Below are 20988 nucleotides of genomic sequence, written 5' to 3' on the forward strand. Positions count from 1 at the left end.
AAAGTAGTCTTTTTTTCAGGCAAGTATTTCATGCAAAAGTCTCTTTCACTGTAAGTTTGTAACATGAAATGTTACTACAGTGGCAATGGCAGGTAGTTAGAGGTATGAATTAAGCACGTGAAAGTTTTACTATGTATTAAAAAGCTAGACATTGAAATAAAATTGTTTCTAATATTTTTTTTTTTTCTTAACTTAAAAGGTATTCAGAGAATTGCAAATGAGCCAAAGCTGGAGTTCAGTCTTGGTAAGACACAATTTTGACTTCTTGGAATGCAATGGCCTGTGTGCATGAAGATTTTATATATATAGTGTTATACAATGTAACATGTTACCTGTTTAAAAAAAGTAGAACCCCCCTGGTTCCTTTAGGTAGGAGACGTGCCTGTCCATGTCTTTGAAATGCTGACTTTAGGTTCTTAATTGGTTGAAATGGCTAAAGAGCTATTGAGTTCTCTAATGCTATGCTGCTCTACCAAGCTGAAAATCGGCCCGATAGCTTTGTGAATGTTGTTTAGGAAATATTACTTATTTGGGACAAGACACTTAAGGTGGAGTTTTTAAAAAGATATCTTATTCAGATAAAAGTACTGTCACTTTAGAACAAACTTTTATTTAAAATCTTTAATTATTATTTTGTAGAGAAGAGTCAATATAAACATTTACCTGATTTTCTCTTTTTATACTTAGTATAAGTAATTGGTATCTGAGAACTATATATTAGTATAGTATATAAGAGAACTTTGTTTCAGGAGGTGTTGCGTCAGCTCAAGCCTCCCTCTATTCAGAGGTACACAGCATGATTAACATTGCTCAGCAAGACAAGCAAGCTAATTGAATGATCATGTATTTGTAATACAAGATAAAGGTGTGCAATATTTGCAGCCCAAACTGTGCCAATTTTCAACTTTGTCATTGCTCTTTCAGTGCAAAAACTTTGAAGCTTTTGAAATAGTGAAATAATTATTTGCTGTAGAAGCACTAAATACAATAATTCCATATCAGAAATCAGAATAATAGCTGGGTTTAGTTGATTAATGGTTGGACTCGATGATCTTACAGGTCTTTTCCAACCTAAATGATTCTATGGTTATTCCCAGCTCCTGTATACAGTAAAATAACACAGTTGCAAATAATGTTATCTTTTGAAATATCTGATGCTATAAGCTGCATACATTCTGAAATGACTAAAACTTGTCCGATTTGTTATGATTTTTGTGTTCATATAACCTGCTAATATGCATCTCATGTTGTATAGCTGTACACTGAGAAACTTTTACTCAGTGCTATTCAGCATCTGTTATATTTACCCTGATAGAAACACTTTAAAACATCTATTGCAAAAGTGCGTGTGCGTGTGTATGTGAGAGAGGGAGAGGGAAATAGAAACATTCGTAAACAGGGTATTACATAAAAATCAAACTCCACTCTTTGGAGAATTTAAATTATCTACAAACAAATCTCCCTCAGAAACCCCCCAACGCAGCAAACAAGATGGCATGGGTGACATGCCTGCAGGTTCTCGCCCTGCTCATTCCATCATGGTAGCCTGTTTCCTGGCCCTGTCGTTTGAACTGGGTTACACTTTTGGCTTGTGTGCTGCTGTAACTATGCTGATTTAAAAGTTGATATCCTAAAGCTGTGCCCTTTGGGGCAGATGCAGTTCTGTCTGATACAATCATTTTTAGATTCCCTTAACTATATATGGGTAGCTTTACCTGTATGCCTTCTAAAAACTAGGCAGTTATAGCATTACAAAAACTTTGTCGAGTAGTTTTTTTCTGTAGGGACTATTTCTGCTGAAATTGTTAAATGTTGGCATGGAAGAAGGGCTTAGTTCTCTGTTGGGGAATTACCATGCTATAATAATTGTTAAGAGCAATTTTAACTTTTCTGTGCCTTTCTATATGCATTTTATAGGTGATGTGACTGTAGCATTTGGGCATAGCTAGTAATTGCTATGCTCCAGCAATAACAAACTCCAGAATGACCCTGGTGTGGCGTAGGAGAGGGAGGAAGGTGCTACAGGCGATGACTGCAAATTAGATGAGCCGTACTTCAGGAGAAGTTGCTTTCAGTGATAAATGTGCCCCAGCAGGCAGAAGTGTAAAAACGATGTAAAGCCATTTTCAGACTTGTTTAGGCTCGTGCTGGACAGAGCTCTGTTCACTCATGGTGTCAGTATTTGTGTTTTGCATTTGGTTGTTTCTAGTAGGAATTTATGTTCTGTGGTTTGTTCTGCAGCATTATTGATTGAGTCATTGCAGCTCTGTGAGTGATCTTATACATTGACTTCTGCTGTGCTCAGGTAACAAATAAGAGTAACAGTGTAAACCTCTAGTTTTTGACTGATATTCCTGGCCAATGTCGTAAGTCAGGGATATTTGGCAGCGTAGGCAACTATGTAAAGCTGATTCTTAGTGTCTTGATCCTAAAGTAATACTAAATATTTAAGCATAACACATTTGCGTTAGAGGAATCCACCTTCAGTGACTGAGTGGTCCATGGAAGACTTCAGTTTTGTTATAACAGTTATCCTTCTTACTGGAATGTCAACATACCCATGCCAACATTTCCCAGCTCCAGCCACCCCACTCACCACCGCTCTGCTGCTCATATGTGTACAAATGTATATGCACGCAGCAGACACCTCTTGCTGATAAGTGAGACAGGAACAATTTAGCTGGGAAGGAAGCATGTGCTGTTTTGCCCAACCAGCCAGTTAAAATACCTCTCGCAAGGGCAGCCAGTCAAGATGCCTTCTGTGCTGTTCACCTGGTTATTGATAGGTCTGGAAGAGACTGTCACTCTGACAGGCTGGTCCATGCATCTGGGAAACATGCGCTGCCTTGCCGTGCCAGCTGAGCCGGACAGCTGGCCCTTGGCTGCTGGCAGGCCAAGGGCACTGGTTGGCTGATCTCACCTTTCAAGGGCTTGGTTTATGTCAAATTAAAGACTTGGCATTAGCTTTAGCTAATCAAGGACTTCCAAGACCTCTCTGTGAGGCGAACCAAAGCATGGTAAGCAGGGATGAGAGAGAAAGATTTGCTGCAAGCAAGCACACTGCTGCGATGTGTGCCTAACTTAAATAACCAAATCTTAGGGCTCTGTAGAGACATTTCAACTTGATTAGACTGCTCTTTGGCATTTAGAATTTGGAAAGCAAATCTAACAGTTAATAACCTATAAAACTGGTCTCTAGCCCTGAAATAATGGCTTATATCTATAATTTTGTTCATATGCATTATATAAACAATATTATGTTAGTTAAGTAGCATATATATGTATACAAATAGACATTTGCTTATATCAGTTAATATATGCATGTTTTAACTATATTAAAAAAAATTGTCAGTTATCACATGATTAGCTCTTCTGTCACTAGTTGGTCAATAAATAACATTCAGAAATGGAATTCTCCAGTAACTAGAACAGAATATAGCTTTTTAATAATATTTGGGTGCTGCCTAATATGTGAGTGTTATTTAGGGACAGTGTATCTAAATACTGTTCTTCAATGTATGAAGTTCTGATAACTAAATTTTGAAATAATGTTATTAAAAAGTCTTGCTAGGGGCTTGTATTCTGTTCTGGTAGCTAACTTGCTGCATTCTATATCCATAACACTCTGGAAAGTGTTCTTTTTATAAACTGTCCAAAATATTGCCTTCTTTTTATTTTATTTTAAAGTTCAGTAAAGTTTGTTTGTTTGGGTTTTTTGGTTGGGTTTTTTTGGTTTTGTGGGGTTTTTGGGGGGGTTGTTTTTGTTTGTTTTTTTTTTTTTCCTGAGGTTAAAGCAAGCGATAAAACTCTTCTGCATTATAGCTTTCCACTGCAATACACTCAGTATTTTCGGGAGTGTACCTGATCTTGTAACATTCCTTATTTTGGAGTCAGAACTTCCTTTAGACTAAGATTTTTGATTTCTATATTCCTGAGGACTTTTTGGAAATATGCCTGGGTTTTGAACCTTGTAACTGTTGGGAAGTTTTACTTTTCAAACTTTATCTTGTTGTTTGGCTTTTCAAGTCGTTCTGTTCTGCATGCTGTTTTATGAAGCACTAAGAGGTAGCACGTGTCAGTCTGTGCAGAGTGCTGAGTAGAGAGGAGGAACAGAGCAAAAGGAATAAAAACAGATCCTGGGCCTAAATAACAAACCAATCTAACAAATAGTGAAGCTGATAAGAATCTTTCCCATGACTTTGAAGTGTAGGGTTAGTTCTTTTATAGATGTTTGTTTTGGAGTTACTGTTCTTGGTTGCTTCTTTAAAATATCCCAGCCGTTGAGTCCCAGATCTAACTAAATATGGTGTAGGTTCCTGACTTCACATTGATTTCAGTGTAGCTACTTCGTGATATGTGAACTTAGCTGGCGTATTATGTAATAGTTATGGGAAATAAATTATATTATGCATATTGGTGAACACTATTGTGAAGTTTTTAAGAGCTTCCATCTCTAAAGATATTTGCATTTACTTGATGGTGAACTGACAAAGCAGAACAATAAAACTCAATAATCAGAAAAATGAAGGAGCAGGGCAGAAGGCACAGTTGGTAGTCAAAGTGCTCAAACATGAACTCAGTAATGAACATGATGTTAATATGGAGAAATAGATTTGAAAAAATAGTCTAAAAGGAAAGTTTGTTACTCCCTCAATGACCAGTAGAATTCATTTTGACACATTTCAGTGTTTTTGAATTTGTCTAATTGATTAGAGTTGTGAAGAGAGAGCAAAAGGATATTGCAGTTGTAGGTGTAGTGTAATAATCTAGATAACTGTATAGAAAGGAATGTCTCTGGACATGTTGTAGGCATATTCATGTACTAATTTTAATGAGAGCACCCATCTAGCATCTCCAAAAGCTTTCAGTTTCTTGGGAAGTATGTTAGGGCAGTGAAGTTTGATGGACTGTCCTATTGTTGCATAACCTCTAGGTACTTTTCAAGGTACAGAATAATGTAAATCTGGCTGTTATGTCCTTTTACAAAAATCTCATTAAATAGTGCACAATTCATAGAAAACTTCAGCAAGTAGTTGAAAGAATTAACAATTAAAATTTTTAGGGTATTTATCTTTTCATTTTACCAAATAGTGGGTTGATACAAGAGCTGTCTACCTGTAAATGCAGAAGTTTTTATTCTTCACTGTTTTATTTTTCCCAGAGTAATATTGTGAAGGCATCCCTTGGAAAAGGTATTGAAGCAGATTTAACTCTGCATACTGAACCTAAATGGTACATCGATGCTGCTCAAAGACCATGACTAAATGATTTTTCCAATTCTGAAACATAATCTGGAGCTTTTTCAGCAGCAGCTGTTCCTAGAAGAGTAATAAGCAGGAATACTATTTTTATCCATACCACAAACTTGGAGTCAGAGTCCTGATCCTAGCAGAATTTTCCCATCTAACTCTGTTATCCTTCTGCTTCATCACATTACAAGTTGGTGAATAACTGATACTTTGTTGTGTTAGCCCAATTAAAAAAAGAAAAAAAAAAGGTCATCATCACACTTTTGAGTAAATTTAAAAAGAAAAGTGATCATTTCTCTGTCAATCAAACTGAAAGTGTCACTTCATGCTGAAGGGTGTTTATCCCTCAAAAAAAGTTAAGTGTTGGCCATGTTAGGAACAATATTAGCAAAAATATAAAAATGTAGGGTGGGTTTGTGCTTTTTTAAATTCTATTTTATTTTTACATTTCACCCTTTTTTGTTGAAACAGTTTGATGAGGTTTACATGAATTTGTTCTGGTCCCACACAAATGTCATCTTCTACCAAACTAACTAGTCAGGTTTTTTTCCTAGTTCTATGGATGTATATTGGATGCTATTTCTTCCCAAAAACAACAAAAAATATATAAAAGACAAGTTAAATTGGACAGAAGAAATTAAGGAAGAACAAAAGGTATTGTGATTGGAAAGAATGCTCTTTTTTTCCTCTGGGCGCTACTTATTGGGCTTCTGCCTGTTTTGAAACTTTTGCACTGCAGCATAAGATGCTGTAAATGCATTTTATTCTTAGCAACTCAGTGTTTCTAGGATGAACTTTTTTTTGACAGAAAGGATCCTCCCAAAGAGGTAGCAATTTCAAGCCCAGTCTAATAGACTGTATTGGCATGTTTTGAGTGGTTTTGACATAGGACTTGTCGTGTTTTTGAACTCCTAGAGCTGTTTCCTTTTTCCCCCGCCTTAGGCAGGTGAACTTGAGCTAACTTTCAGTTGGTTTCAGTGCAGTTAAAGCAACAAGTGAAACTACCTTCCAAAAATGTTCTAAGGTAGTGAATGCCCATCACCTTTCATGTCGTACTGTCATCTCTCTTTTGGCAGTGTTTGATGATGGAACAGGATAATGCATATTGAGCAAATTGATAAGTGCGATCATCTAGGGTTGAGTGATGTTGAATTAGTGACCCCTGAGGAGAGTAAGCTCTCCTTACTGTGCTTTGCATTCTGTGGTGCTCATAGTAAGCTTTCTTTATTGTATGCAGACATTATGTGAACACAGCTGAAAAGTGATTTGAGGATGGATTTGCCAAGACTCCACATCCTTCTTTACCCACCTCTCCTCCCACAGTTCTTTGTTAGCTTTTGAGAAGGCTTTTGGGATTCTGTCATAGCCCTTGCCAAACTGAAAGTACCTGGGGTTTTTTTATAGACAGCTTTCTGAAGCTCTGCTCCTTCATCATTCTGCACCTCTTTAAAAGTAAAGTACCCTGTCAGAGAAAAGGACTGTCTTTTTCAGTGGTATTGCCAAAACTGTTGGGATGTTACCATTATGAGTTGGTAATTTTAGGCCCTTTTGTTGTAATAAAGTAGTCATAATGCCACTACTGAAGTAACTAAAAATACAAAGGGAATGTATTGGTGTGTTTTCCCTTTAAAATCTTGCCGCCTTTTAGTCTTGCATGACTCTTCTGTTACGAGCATATTCAGCCTCCTTCTTGCAGGAGGTTGTCCCGTTCCATTTGACAGTGTCAGCCTGCATTCTCTATTTGTCTTTCCAATTTCATTCATTATATTCCGCGTCACTTTATGCATAATGTATTATACCATCGTGGTTTGGTAACCTACAGTGTTCACTATATTAAACCCTCTTTGAAGAATGTGTTATGTATACAGGGAAAATATTTTGAAAAAACAAATCCAGAAAATAAAGGGGAAAACACCAAAAAGCTCAAACCCAAAGTCCTTTCAAAAACTCATATCCTTGTTCAGTTTTTTCCAGATACGCTGGGTTTGAGTCCTAAAGAATTAGGCCAGATTTTCAAATCTGTATCTGTAGGCACTACTGTAATTTTAGAAATCTATCCTTCAGTCCCTTTAGGGCAGGGATTGTCTTCATTTGCATTGCAGCTAGAGCAGCAGCATGCTGTCACGAACCTTAAATATTAATCTGTACTAATTGTATCACTGAATATGCAAGGACTCAAAAATCCCCCGTAATGAAACTTTGGAAGATGTTCAGTTAGTGTTCTGCCTGCTTCTCGCACATTGAGAGAATCTGAAAAATTTTCTCTATAATATAATATACTTTATAGATAAAATATATTTATTTGTAGAATATCTATATAACCATATATAGAGTTATATAGATATCTATTCTATGTATGTAGTTCATATATACGAAAATTTGTTTCGTTGCTGGCAAACCATTATATCTAGTATAGCATTACTCATTTTTGTTAACTGTGTGAGTTACCTACTTAGTTTCTGTCTCAGTAAGAAGTAATTCTTGATAGAAGTAGTCACAAATATTTTCAACTTGGCATCCATTGCTACTTAATGATATTCATTAAACAGCTATGACTTGTGTAAATTCAATTTCTGTGTAGGTTATGCTATGTAGCAATTAGTCACCACAGTGGGCTCATTAAATGCAGGGATGTTTATTTGCTCTGAAGTGGGTCAGAGCACATGATCAACCAGCATGAGGGAGTACAACATTACTGATGGAGCATATTCCAGTATGATGGAGTAGAGGAATCCACTGATGTACAGATGCGAGTACTAAGTACTAACATGAGCATGTTTTGGGATATCAATATTAGTAAACCCAGGTGCAAACAGGGTTTCAGGCAGTTTTCTTCCATTCTGTTCTATGAAATTTAAGTATCTTCTGTTTCTGGAAGCTTTTGCTTTTAAGAAAAAAATTGTATTTGAACTACCAGGAGAAAGTGGATGACAGCCTTGTAAATACAAATGTGTATAAATCAAGGCTGCAACTAAGGGAAACTTTTAAATCTAATAGAATAAAGATTCTCACAGCAGCTCTCACATGTTTTGATATAAATGCTTATCTAGAGATAAATTTTGAATAGCTATGGCTAATCTGTTTAGAGGAGCCTGTAGATACCTGAATTTGAAAAGCTATTTAACAGTTGAAAGGGTTTTTTGGAATTTAACAGAGAGACAGGGTTTTATCATCTTAGTTCTCGAGTGATGCAGCAGATAATAGGATTAAATTCGGTCAGAAATGTACAAATTCTGAAATCTTGTCAGAGTTAGCAAACTGCTGCATTTACAAGGCCAGGGAAAAAGGAGGATAAGACTAGGAAGCACCTTTCTTTTTAAAATCTTAAATAAAATTGGTAGGCTTCTTAGTAAAATCAGTTTCTTCTTGATATTGAAAATGATACGTTTGTGTCTACTTCACATTTTTCTCATAGACTACGTAAACGTTGTCTCATGTTTGCAAAATTCCTTCTATCCAAAATTTCAAACATATAAGGTTGTGTCTATGCTGAAAACTGTAATGTTTTCTGTGAGGCTGGGCGCTAGTTCAGTGCCCCAGTGAGGCTGGGTACTGGAAGCAGATTAATTACAACAGCTCAGTCTTAGCATGGGTTCCTCTGCCTCATTCCTTGGCAATAAGGATACTCATGCTGCTTTGCCTGAACCAGTTCTAGTTTCTGAGGTAAAATACTCAAAGCAATCAGAAACCTCTACGATAACTTATTGAAAGTTACTTAGGAAAAGAGTTCCAGAGTTACTTAAGAATTTATAGATGTAGGTAGAGATTTAATGGAATTCTGTCAAAATTGGGCTCTCTTACTAATTTTTCTCACATAGATGTTAAAAAAAACCCCAAACAAACAACTCAGTAGGTACCTTAATTTGTCCTTTAGTATTTTTAAAAGCATAATGCTTGGCTTCTGAAGTATTGGGTGTTCTGGTGAATGTGACAAACTTTGATATTATTCTGATGAAACTGAAAACTTGTGATTCCAGGGTATTTTTAAGCTAGTTCATAGGAATGTAGGATTAAAGATCATTAAGTTAGAGAGAAGTTATTTTTGGCACATGCTGCTGCTCTTTTTTCCTCATTATTTTTTTTTCTTCCTTCTTTTCCCCAAAAATACACCTCCTACTGTGCATACTTTCTCCTATTTGTCTTGCCAACCTATGTACTCTTTCCAGTTCAATTTCTGAACCTCATTCTCTCAAATGAGTCTCTTCAGTTTCCCTAGCACGCCTCCCGTGTAGATCTCTTAGATCTCATACTATTAGACTTGATCTAACGGGGGTGGGTGGGGGGAGGGTGTTTGTGTGTACGCATGTGTGTAGCCTATTACACCTTTAGTCTTTAGCGTGCCAGAACAGTGGAACAGAGCGAGTGGCAGAGGTACGTGTGAGTTCAGTGGCTGAGCTGGGAAGGGGAGAACAATGGCTCACCTAACAGTTCTCTGCTATGGAAGGAGTTTTTATGGGCAGCATCTTCCTAGATGAGACTGGCACTGAGCCCGCTCTCCCATTGCGTGACCAACATGTCCACAGGTACAGCTCTTGTATGACCTGATGGCTTTGTGCTTCCCTGATACGTAATGAGTCCATGACTGATTCCTCTGTGGATCCAGGAACCAGGTCTGAATGGAGTATTTAGATCCTTATTGAGAGTCATTTCTATTGCAGACGTTTATACACAGAGAGCAACAAGCCAAATAAGGATGAGTTATTCCTTTGTTCTTATAGAAAGCTCTATAAGACTTCCTTACCTACAACAGAGATTTGGATGGCAGTCCTGGCACTACTGCCTTCTTCCAACCTTTCCCTACCTCCCAGGAAGCTGACATTTTAACTATTCAGGATGTAATTGATTTTTTTTTTTTTTTTAAGTTCCTTAACCATGCTGTTGTTAGGGAGGCTTAGAAGGCATACAGTGTCTGCAGAATGCTTTCAGCAATAGATGTTAGTCTACTCCACAGCTTCATTACTAAGAATAAACTACATTTTCATAAATCCTTTAAAACTACGCTGCTTCTCCTGGTAGAAGGGCTTTTTTTCATCAAACTGCAATGTCTGGTAGCATTAAAATTTTAAACCTTATTTCTACTTAAAAAAGAAATTGTGTATACCACTAAGTTTGCTTAAGAGCTATTTTTAGTATTCGTGGTTTTGTGCTTCACTGGCTGAAATCTTAGTTTTCTCTGCTGCTGCCCAATGCCCCTTACGGTCCTGGGATTTCTTCTAGGCAGGTACGAGAAATAGCTTGTATTTTGGAATTATTGGACAGAGTCAGTTGGGGTGCCAAAAGTAACATTTATGATTAAGGGACTGGAGATGATTAAGGAACTGTAGCATCCTTCATATGAGGAGAGGCTGAGAGGGCTTGGACTGCTCAGCCTGGAGAAGAGAAGGCTCATGGGGGATCTTATCCATGTGTCTAAATACATGATGGGAGAGATTAAAGGTGAGGGAGCCATACTCTTTTCAGTTATGCCCAGTGAAAGAACAAGAGACTGTGAAGTTAAACACACAGGAAATTCAATCAGAACACAACCCCCCCCACAGACCTTTTTACTGTGAGGGTGGTCAAACACTGGCACAGATGACCTAGGGAGGTTGTGAAGTCTCCATCCTTGAAGATGGTCGAAACCCAACTGGATGCAGTCCTGGGCAACCTGCTGTAGCTGACCCTGATTGGGCAGGGGGTTTGGACTCGATAAGCTCAGAATGATTCTGTGATCTGTGTGGCAGGGATTTGTCATGTAACTTTCCAACAGGATTTTTGAGGCTTCTTAGAGCTTGCTGTTAGTGATTGGTTTACAGTGGACTCTTGTCACGTTCTGTACCGTATGTTGATTGTAAGGTATCTGTTGCCTTGATCTAGAAATTCTTCAGGATCTCTAAATAATCCTTCATAATTATGTTGAAATTAGACTGTTTAAAATTGTTGCCATCTATGTGGACTCAAGCAGTTTTAGGGAACTTCACCTCTTGCATTGTTATTAAATCCTTTATGGTGTGTTTAGTGTGCCTCACATGAGGATATAACAGCAGCCTGAATTGCCTTGCGTTTTCGGCAAAGAACGAGTTAGGACTGGAGACAGTTGAGCAAATGTGGAATTAAAGTTTCGTGAATGCTCTTGGCCTGGGATAATATCTTATTGGTGCTCACTTTTATGGGTTTTTTGTGTACGTTTGCATGCAAAGTTTTGTTTATTTTTTTTCCTGTATATTCTCACAGGGAAGACTTACTAGTGGGAATGCTTGCAAAATGCAAGCTTAAAGTAGAATGTTTACTGAATATGTATTTGCAGCAGTGATGTTGGCCAGGAGTAAAATTGAAATGGACACTTTTACCTGGAGTTGAAACTCTTCCCCCTTTCTCCACAAATAAAAGAATTTGGGTCAAAGACAAAATAAGCAGAGGATGACTGTTTAGTGGTTAGTGCCCTTTTTCCAGTGGGGTGGACCTGAGTTCTGGAGTGACCGTGGACAGTGACTTGAATTCAGTGACAACTGAATGTAAAATAATATATGTAAAATATAGATATTACCTTTTGTCCCCTCTACACCTGCTGCCGGTAAGTCTTCCTTCTTTAAAATCAAGGTGGGACAGCTTCAAAAGGAAGACTTGAGCGTCTGCTTGTATGCGCTTTCTTGTGTGATAATTGGCAACTTTTTGTGGTTTGTAGCTGCTATGTTAGAGGTGGGCAGAATGATAAACCTGTGGATCTGCCCTGTATCTGACCTCTTTCTGGTCCAGTGCTCTATTGATTTAAAAGGGGCACTGGCACCATTTCTCCTTCAGCCTCCCGCTGGGTCTGTTGTGAAGGAAATCAGCAGTGATGTTTTTGCAGAGCGCGGACTAGCAGCTGTGCCCTGCCACTGCCTGCCAGCCTGAGACTGTCAAGATAGGTGTGTGGTTTGCAAATCCTGACAGGGCCAAAGATAGGATCCGAGCTGCTCAGCATTGTCAAGGCTGGAGCAATCGGGACATGCCCAGAAGTCAACCTGCAGGCATGTAGGGACCTCTTACAGTTGAAAGCTTAAATACCTGGAGACTTTTTAAATACCTCCAAAGCTAGGTAGCAGGTGTGTGGAGGCTTAGAGTATTCTATTTGAAACCCACTTGTGGACATCTCTGTCTTTTTGTGAGTTTATGCTCGACTTTTTACTGTCACTTTTTGCAGTTGGTCTTTTCTAACCTTTAGTCCAGTCTGTAAAACACTTCATGAAGAATTGTCTGGAGAATTCCTTGCATCTCTTTCCTTGTGTGTCTTTCTCCTTGAAGATAAAATCACCTTATAATTCCAAAAGAGTATAGATCATTTGGGAGACAAAAAGCAAGCAAATTATTTACAGATTACGGTAGTCATGTAGTTCATGCTTCTTGTTGTGCAGAATGGTAATGACTAAACAGACATGAAACAATTCTCTTTTGTTAGGTCAATAATATATTAACTGAAACATTTTTAAGTAATTCAAAGCATGATAGCTCTTGACTTTTTTGACTCTAATTGTACTGCACTGCATTAACTGAACATTTGTCTTTCAAATGGCAATTGTTAAATACATCTCTAAATATGCCTATAGAAATAATTGCAGTATTACTTTCATGTTATAAAACATTTCTGAATGGACTTTCTTTTTATCCTCACGTGGAAACAGAAATTCCATAAAAAGCAAAACATCTAATTAATAGAAGACTGAAGTCATCCTCCCTTTTTGAACACATTAGTTATAGATGTACTTATTTTGCAAGTTTTGAAATGCATGTCTTGCGGTGAGATTTCACTTGAAAATGAGGTTCCCCTGCAGGCCCTGAAAAACCTGGAATTCTCCTAAATGCAGCACCACAAAATCCCACACGACACTGGATGCAGCATGACAAGCAGACCGACCTGAGGTACTTGGAAGGGCTTTGTTGAAAACAAGCAAAATGCTTAAGAATGCTTTTCTTCATTGTTTTACCCTCATCTCCTGTGGATAACAAAGTTCCTAGTACAGTTATGGACACTTTAATTATTGTGATTAACCGTACTTTTAGTGTGGTTTTTTCCTGTTAAGTGGAATATGAAACTGAAATGAAATAAATTGAACTAAATTAAAAAAATGCCTGACTACCTTGTGAAATATAGTTCAAATGTTCAAAACAAGTTAAAGCTGACACTTTAATCTGAAATCTTGTCGCATTTAAGATTGATTTCTGAGGGATTGAATGAGTACAGAATTTCATTACGATGAATTAAGAATAATTTGGTCTTAGCATTCTTTGAAGACCAGAATTCTTCACACCTAAGAAGCTGAGGATAATTGGCTGTAGGATTGTAAATGAACTGCTTTAAAAGCTAAAATGGGCTAGCACCCTTTTCAACTTTGAGATCTGAACATGCTCCCATTGAGATGAAGAGCAGCAATACCTAGGTCATTCTGGATTTAAATCTCAAATCTGCCAGGGAGCCTCTCTACAGAGACAAATGAAGGTGGTGGTTTTGGTTTGGGGTTTTTTTTTTTTCCCCTCCTTTTAATCCTTAACTAATATTTCTTTGTAAGAAGGAGTTGAAATAATTTAAAATTATTTCTCTGGGAAGAAGTCAGCTATGTCTTTACATATGTCGACACATCAAAACCAAGACAGTTTCAAACATAGTATTGTAACATGTAAACAGCAATTTTTCACCTTTGAAGAAACTCCTACTGGAAATGACAGTCTATTTATAGTATAAGGATCCAACTTTCTGGTTTAGCATGCAGTATGCCAGGCTAATCATTAATGTCTCCCCCTTTTAGGTCTGTCTCAAAATACAAGCTGCAGACCTTTTGTAAATCTGTGAGTTAACAATTTAAAGTAATAATTACGGGCCAGTATCTTTGAGGAGTTGAGCTCAGTGTTGATTTTGAAGAAACTGGAAATACAAATGTATAAGCTGCTTTAAAAATGTTACTTTAAAATGACATCTAAGTGTGTCACAACAGCTACAGTCAGTATGGTATATTTTACCCTGTACTTTTTTAAAGGCTGTTTGTCTGTACCAACAGAGTTCTTGTGGTTGAGACGTACATTTTGGATAAGTTTAGGAGTAAAGGCTATTTGTTCAGGATATGTGAGTAAATGAATCCAAAATGCTCATGGGAGGTGGATTCCTTGAAACTTGTCCTTTGACACAACCCTTGATCTGTGAGCTTTTATTATTTCTGGACTCTGTCATTTATGTAAAAAGATACAAATATATATATTTTTTAATTCCTTATGAAGGAGTTATACTTTGCTATCTCATGCAGGTCCCATGCTATTAAAGTAATCTTAATTTATTTCTCAGAATGGCTGTTTCGAAATCCCCTGAGGAGTAAAGCATTGTCTCTTACATGGATCTCTAATTTACGTATTAATCCAGAATTGCTGCCTTTTCAGACAAGTCTTACTTATATTAGAACGTCTTCTCCTTTTAGCTACAGCTTGCATACAGATTACTTAGCATTTATCATGCATTTCCTGACTAGGAAATTTAATCATTACAGGGCTAAAAGTGATTGTTCTGGATTGCAGAAATCTATTTTCTCCTTTGATTAAAAGTGTGTCTTGCTCTTATTTGCCTTGACTTTGAAGTACATTTTACTCTGGTTTCCTTGTTAGACATGTCAAAGAGCGTGGCTTTTGTTTTGCTAAAAGATGGCCTCTGGCATATTGGAGGGACTAGCGCTTTGCTTTCTGTTTTCTGTAGAGGACTCTCTTTTTAGGCAGAGACTCGCTAGCCGTTTTCAACATTTGGCAGGCACCTATGCAACGAGAACCAGTTGTGAATCAGGGTAGTGTTTAACATCCCAACGGGGTGGGGCCGGGGGGAAGAATAAAAAAAAAAAAAAGTACAATCATACAGCTCAATAATACCCTACATACTTTTTTTAAAGGCCATGTTCTGCCTTGTTTGAGCACTACACTTGGAGAGTACTACAGTGCTCAAACCTTTCTGCCGTGCTCCCTTGGGGTTGTTTTTTTTAGGAATCTTTGTGAAATCGATCCAACACTACATCGCTTCCTTGCCCTTCACTGGAGGCTCCATCCTTGGCATATGTAAACGAAGGAACACAAATCTTTTCAGACAAATGAATCTTAAAGGATGTTCAGTTAGATAGTAGAGCAATAGCTTTGCTTGCAAGTCTGACTATTGTCAGTCTTTTCTTTTGTGAGTTACTGTTGTTAATATAGCTCCCTACTGCATCTTGTCCTGGCACCTTCATCATGATTGCCTTTACTATGTAACATTTTCACTTAAAGAAGAAATGAATAGTTTTATTCACTAGCAGTGTCTCATGGGCAACAGGGCTATGGCCACACAGTCAATTAGCTTATAATTAATTAGAGAGCTGACCCCAGAGAAGTTTATATGAAAGGGACATCCTTATCGCAGCCTCTAAAACTGCATTATTGTTTAGATGTACTCGGGTGAATGTTAACATCAGCTAGCTTGGGCGGTAACAGCAGCATAGTGGTGGGACCCTGAAGTCTTGTCCAGGCTGCCCGACATGCCAAAGAAGCAGGGTGGATCACTCCCTACTGAGGTCTGAGCTCCTGTAGCTGGACTTCTACTCAGAATCCCGAGTAGCTCGCTCACAGCTGCTCAAAGCAGCTGTACTGCAGTGAAGAAGCACCCTAGAAGATTCCAGGTTGTTTAGAGTTCTTTCTGAAGCTTGTTGTCTGCTGTAGTTGCTGGACTCTGTGTTGTTTGACTGCCTGCCTTTATTTTGCAAGGGAAGCTTCTTTCCTTACCAAGCCTGAAAGTATGTTGTAAACATGTATGTGATGACATGGATTTGGAGTAAGGCTAAGCAACAGCTGAATTTCTTTACATATTAGAGAAAAAAAACCTGTCTCTACAGTGTTGTAAAGTAATACTGCACACTGAGGATCAAAACCACATAATGCTTCACTTGACAACTGGTACAGCAGTGTATAAATGCTTATGTCAAAGGAAGCAATGTATGCTGTTATAATAAAAGCAGATGTGGCAGACTGAAAACTTTGAAACTTGGCACTTTTGTTTCTTTTCATCTTGTGGTATTGCTGATATATTTTTGTACATTTATTTTATTTCTGAAGAGATGGACAAAGTTAGGAACCAGCAGAATATATTTTATTTGTAAAATCTGAAAGAAATTCTTACAGGGTCTAGATGTTTGCTATGAGCTTATAGTATAAAGAAACTCAAAAGAAAAACGGAAGTCTGTATACCATTTGCTATTCTTCTAATTCTTCAGCTGGTACTTAAACTTGTAACCACTCTATTTTTGGGATAGTGAGAAATCTCTGAAAGAAATTACAGCAAGTTTACTTCTTTATTAGATACTTGATATGACAATATTGGGAAAAGGTGTAAGGGGGAAATGGTATTTAGCTGTGTTTCCAGGAGATTTAAACCCTTTTGTGGTATTCTAAAATACTAGCAGTACTAAAATAAATTACAGCCTTGGAATAGCAGTATCAAAATCCATTTTGATATGAATGTATTTTTGGAATGTAGTAATGTATAGCAAGTTTTTGTAAGACTTCAAGCTTTTTTTTTTTTTTTTTTTTCTTTCTTTCCTCATTTGTCTTATCAGAGAACTGAAGTCACCTTCAGGTCAGAGCATAAATACCATTAATAGGTGGTGCCATCAGCAGAATAGTTTTGGACAGAAGGTAAAGAGAATAATTGAGAATCTAAAGCAACAGCAAGAGCTCTGCTTTGCTGTCACTAGGCTACTGCAGCATCTCAGAAGAGAGTTCTCTGTGCTGTTAGAGGCACAGTGTGCGCAGTAAGGAAATGCAGTTGTCTTCGGAAGAATTACATTTTTATGACTAAATATAGCACTACATGAAAAAGAGACACACTTACATTCTCTGATACAGTTTCAAAAATTAAAGGAGATCAAGAGCATTGATCAAGAGTATTGATCAAGAGCAGTTTGTTTCATAACTTAAGGAGCCAGCTGTTCTGAGCAAAGCTAGAAATTCACTTCCATGACCTCATTGCCATTGTGTAGCTTAAGTCTAGAGCACAGAGGTGACGGAAGTCAGTTATACACAATTGTAAATAAAGGTGGAGGAGCATGATTGTTAGCAGTGAATGTGCTGGAACAGATCATCTAACGTTAGCAATGGATTAATGCACTACCAAAATGTAAATTGCACTGAATGGATGGTTAACACATGTAACCATGCATTCACTTCTGCAGTGGAAATATGATGCCTGTGAGCTGTGCGTTGATCCAGTCAGCCACTTTCCTGAGTCTCTTGCATCTATCATACTTAAACTCTATAAATAACTGGGGTTGTCCAGGCTGAATAGCAAAGCTGCAATATGAAATAGGTCTGTTCTAACACATCAGAAGAATTGAAACCCACGCTCAGGAAATGGCTATTATTGCTGCTGGTAATGGCAATGCAAAGTTACAGTCTAAGCCTTTGCATTTATTTTACCTTCTTGGAGAAAGCCGAAGGATGCAGTTTGAAAGTGCTCTACTTAATGCTCTAGTTCAGCATGAGGCTTTCAGTAAAACACAAAAGACACAAAACCTAAAATTTCTTTACTACTGCAAACCCCAGGGTGGGCAGAACTTATTCTGAGATAGATCACTTCTGATTTTCACAGTGGTAATTCTAACCAGATTTATCACTTCATATGCAAATAGGATGATGAGTGCAGCTGGCATCTCAACTCCTGGGCATGATCACTTCTCCCTACCCTCCATCAGCATACAGCATTTTCCCCCAGCAGCACTCGTGTATCTTATTCCAATGACTCCTAAATAATTGTTTTAGCTACAAATTAAGTGGGTAATGATTGATGTTTTTCTGGACAGCATTGATATATTACTTACAGTGAGTACTGCTAATATTGGTGGTGGTTGTAGGTTTTTTTTTTCCCCCCAAACCTGTATTTGTAGAGATGTCATAGAGATACCTTTCTTTATGCTTCATCTGATAAGACTTCGCTGTCATCTCTTTCTCCTTGGACTGTTGGTAGAAATTTTCTTCCTGCTGTTAATTACAGGCATCCCCTGAAGGATACTAATTGTATTATGTATGTACATTTCCTTGAGATATAACTAGGTTACTTTAGCAACCAGCTGTACATTCCAGAGAACAGATATGTATTTTATTTTTATACAAGCCTTTCATCCCCAAAGACAGGAACAGTGATCTTGGACCTTTTCTTAGGTAAAAATCAGTGGATCTTTACTTATTTGTGTACGTGGTCCAAATGTAGTTTTCTATTCTGTAGAGATTCTTTTTGTTGCAGAGTTTACCCAAGTCTGAGCGTCTGTTTTAGTCACTGCTGTTAATGAGTGTCCCTCCTAATACATACCTGTTTCATGAGTGTGTAACTGTGCCCTCATTTTGTGATAACATGGATATTCTAATTTCTGTGGCTGCATCCTTTGATATTTAGTGTTGTATGGTGAATTTTACTGGGAGTCCAGTTGCAAATTGTTGTGGGAGTAACCTCTGTTCTTTTGGTCCCTAGGTAGAGGTGTTCTTTACACACCAGCAAACTGAAGGATTCCTGCTGACACATGAATGGGACAACTAATTAGCAGTATTTATGATAAACCAATTAATAATATTTATTACGGAGCACTAGCTGGTGGGGTGCTCATTAACACCGTTCTGTGCTAATACCAGTTTGTCTCATTTGCGTTCAGGCATGTTTTGCCACGCAGAGAACACATCGCTGTCCTGTTCTCCTCCCTCTCACAGTTGCATTTATGCTCCTAATTCAAAAGTATAGTCAAAGCTTTCCTGTATGTTCTGAAGTTGGATTATTCCTAAGCCTTTATGTGTGCCTGACTGAAGGTATTCTTTTCAGCAAGCTTGGTTAGCGCTGTGTGTTCAGCAGAGGCAGAAGCAGCAGTGATGTGCACTTTCTTCTCTTACACCTTCCTACCCTCCTCAACACCCCCCAGGAAGGAGGAAAGAAAACTGTGTACTGTTTAGTGTTCTGTATATAGCACAGGTCTGAATGTATTGTTCTCTTATTTAATGTGTCCTTTTGCCCACTAAGGAGTAGCTGCACCTCATTTAATTAGCCTATGAAGACAGACTGTACATTATTATTTATCAACTAAGTTGCTTTGGGATAATAATGCTGCTGCAATGCCAATGAAACGAAAAAAATTTTGAACATTATGTTCACATATATATGTATCTGAGACACACAGGCTTCTCCCATGCCCCTTGTCTTCAGATACTACTAATTTTCTATTCTGTTTTGACAGCATACACAATAGCATCCCCTGGAGACAACAGGGCTATGGTGGTTAATTCCTGTCCCTTGCAAGCCCCTTGGAATCTCTTTTGGTTTGGAAAATGGGAAGGAATAAAGCTGTGGGAAATGGTGTTTCTGTCACTGGTTAGAGAAAAAGCTACCTCGCAAGTTGCCATGTAGGCTAATACACGCATTGTGTGAATCCATAGTCTGGGAAGACATTCACCAATGTGCTGTGATTTCCCCCACTAACAAAAATAAACATTGCAATTTCAATGCCGTTTCCCAATTTTGGGGCTAGTCCTTGGCTTCCTTCCCAAACAACTCTGTGAACTCTGAGCTGAGGATGTCTTTCAGTCCCTCTGCCTATGTCGTTTGTTCCAGCTACTGGATATTTTTCAGTTCAGGGAGATGCTGCATCTCCCTGTTTCTCTGCCAGGTTAATTTCTTTTGGCTCCAGTGGGCTTAATGCTTGGAGCAGTGCTGAACGCCTGGTCAGAATTTTTATAGTTTCAGGGAAGGTAGATGATGATTTTCCAGACTATTTCTGTTTTGTTGGTTTGTTTTGTTTGTTTGTTTTCCCCCTTTTTACTGTTATATAGTCACTAGGATTTTTTAGTCTTTCTCTCTGCGCTCTGTTCCTCCATACAGGTAACATTTTCAGAAAATTCTCCCTGATCCCATGAATCAGGCGCTGAAACCATGAAGCAAGATTCTACTGTGTTTACAGCATAGCCAGGTTTTGAGGAAACAGCAACCAGTCTTTCTCTTCTGTTGTCTTTACATGTGCATGCACGCACACGGAAGGATGAAGAGCACAGCCAGCATGTTAGTGCAGCATAGAGAACAGTGAAATGTTGAATGTGGCAGGACTGGAGAATCAAACATCTCCTTGTGCAGTTTGTGTTTACAGCACACGTGGTTTGTGTGCATCGTAATGGTACTGGAATGGGCAGGACAATGTATAAGCATGAGTGATAGAGAAGGAGCACTTGTTTACTGTGATTCATGTAAGAATAATATTATAGTTTTAATAGTAGAACAACAGTAGTAATGGAAACAAAATAACAGTATTTGCTTTTATTCTTTAGAAAATAAGTGTTGAAGGATAACATTGATTAAATGTTATCTGTTTTAAGGCATTTCAAATGGTAAGACAGTTTTATATGTAGACTACAGAATTTCACAAAACACATAAGTATTTGTAAATATTTTCTAAAGCAATTCTTTTTCCTTTCAGCCTTTCATCTTGCTCTACACATAGTGATTACTTTGCTGTCTTTCTTTCCTTATTTTTCTTTGCTTAATATGTAGAGGAGTTGTTTCTTCCTGCCATCTTAACTTTTTGCTGTGTTGATATAAAAGCATAAATTATTCCTAATGCAGTTCTTCCTTAAACATTCATTGTACACTGATAGGCTTAGCAGAGATGGGATCACCAGGGGAATGAATGACTCAGGCTTTTACACACTGAGTCAACAGTCACAATGAGTAGATTCATATACTTTTGGCATGTAAGTA

At 37.9% G+C, this 20988-nt stretch overlaps 1 protein-coding gene across 5 annotated transcripts in view; it reads left to right on the top strand.

Moving 5' to 3' along the window:
• Nucleotides 1-20988, top strand: part of INPP4B (inositol polyphosphate-4-phosphatase type II B) — a 290171-nt gene that overhangs the window by 90166 nt on the left and 179017 nt on the right. For all 5 annotated transcript variants that reach the window (XM_050895911.1, XM_050895913.1, XM_050895915.1 and 2 more), the window contains exon 5: nt 200-244. In XM_050895911.1, the coding sequence (XP_050751868.1) occupies nt 200-244 (45 nt within the window). The remainder of the gene's footprint in view (nt 1-199; nt 245-20988) is intronic.

This window comes from Gymnogyps californianus, chromosome 4 (assembly GCF_018139145.2).
Source record: "Gymnogyps californianus isolate 813 chromosome 4, ASM1813914v2, whole genome shotgun sequence".
NCBI classification, from domain to species: Eukaryota; Metazoa; Chordata; class Aves; order Accipitriformes; family Cathartidae; genus Gymnogyps; species Gymnogyps californianus.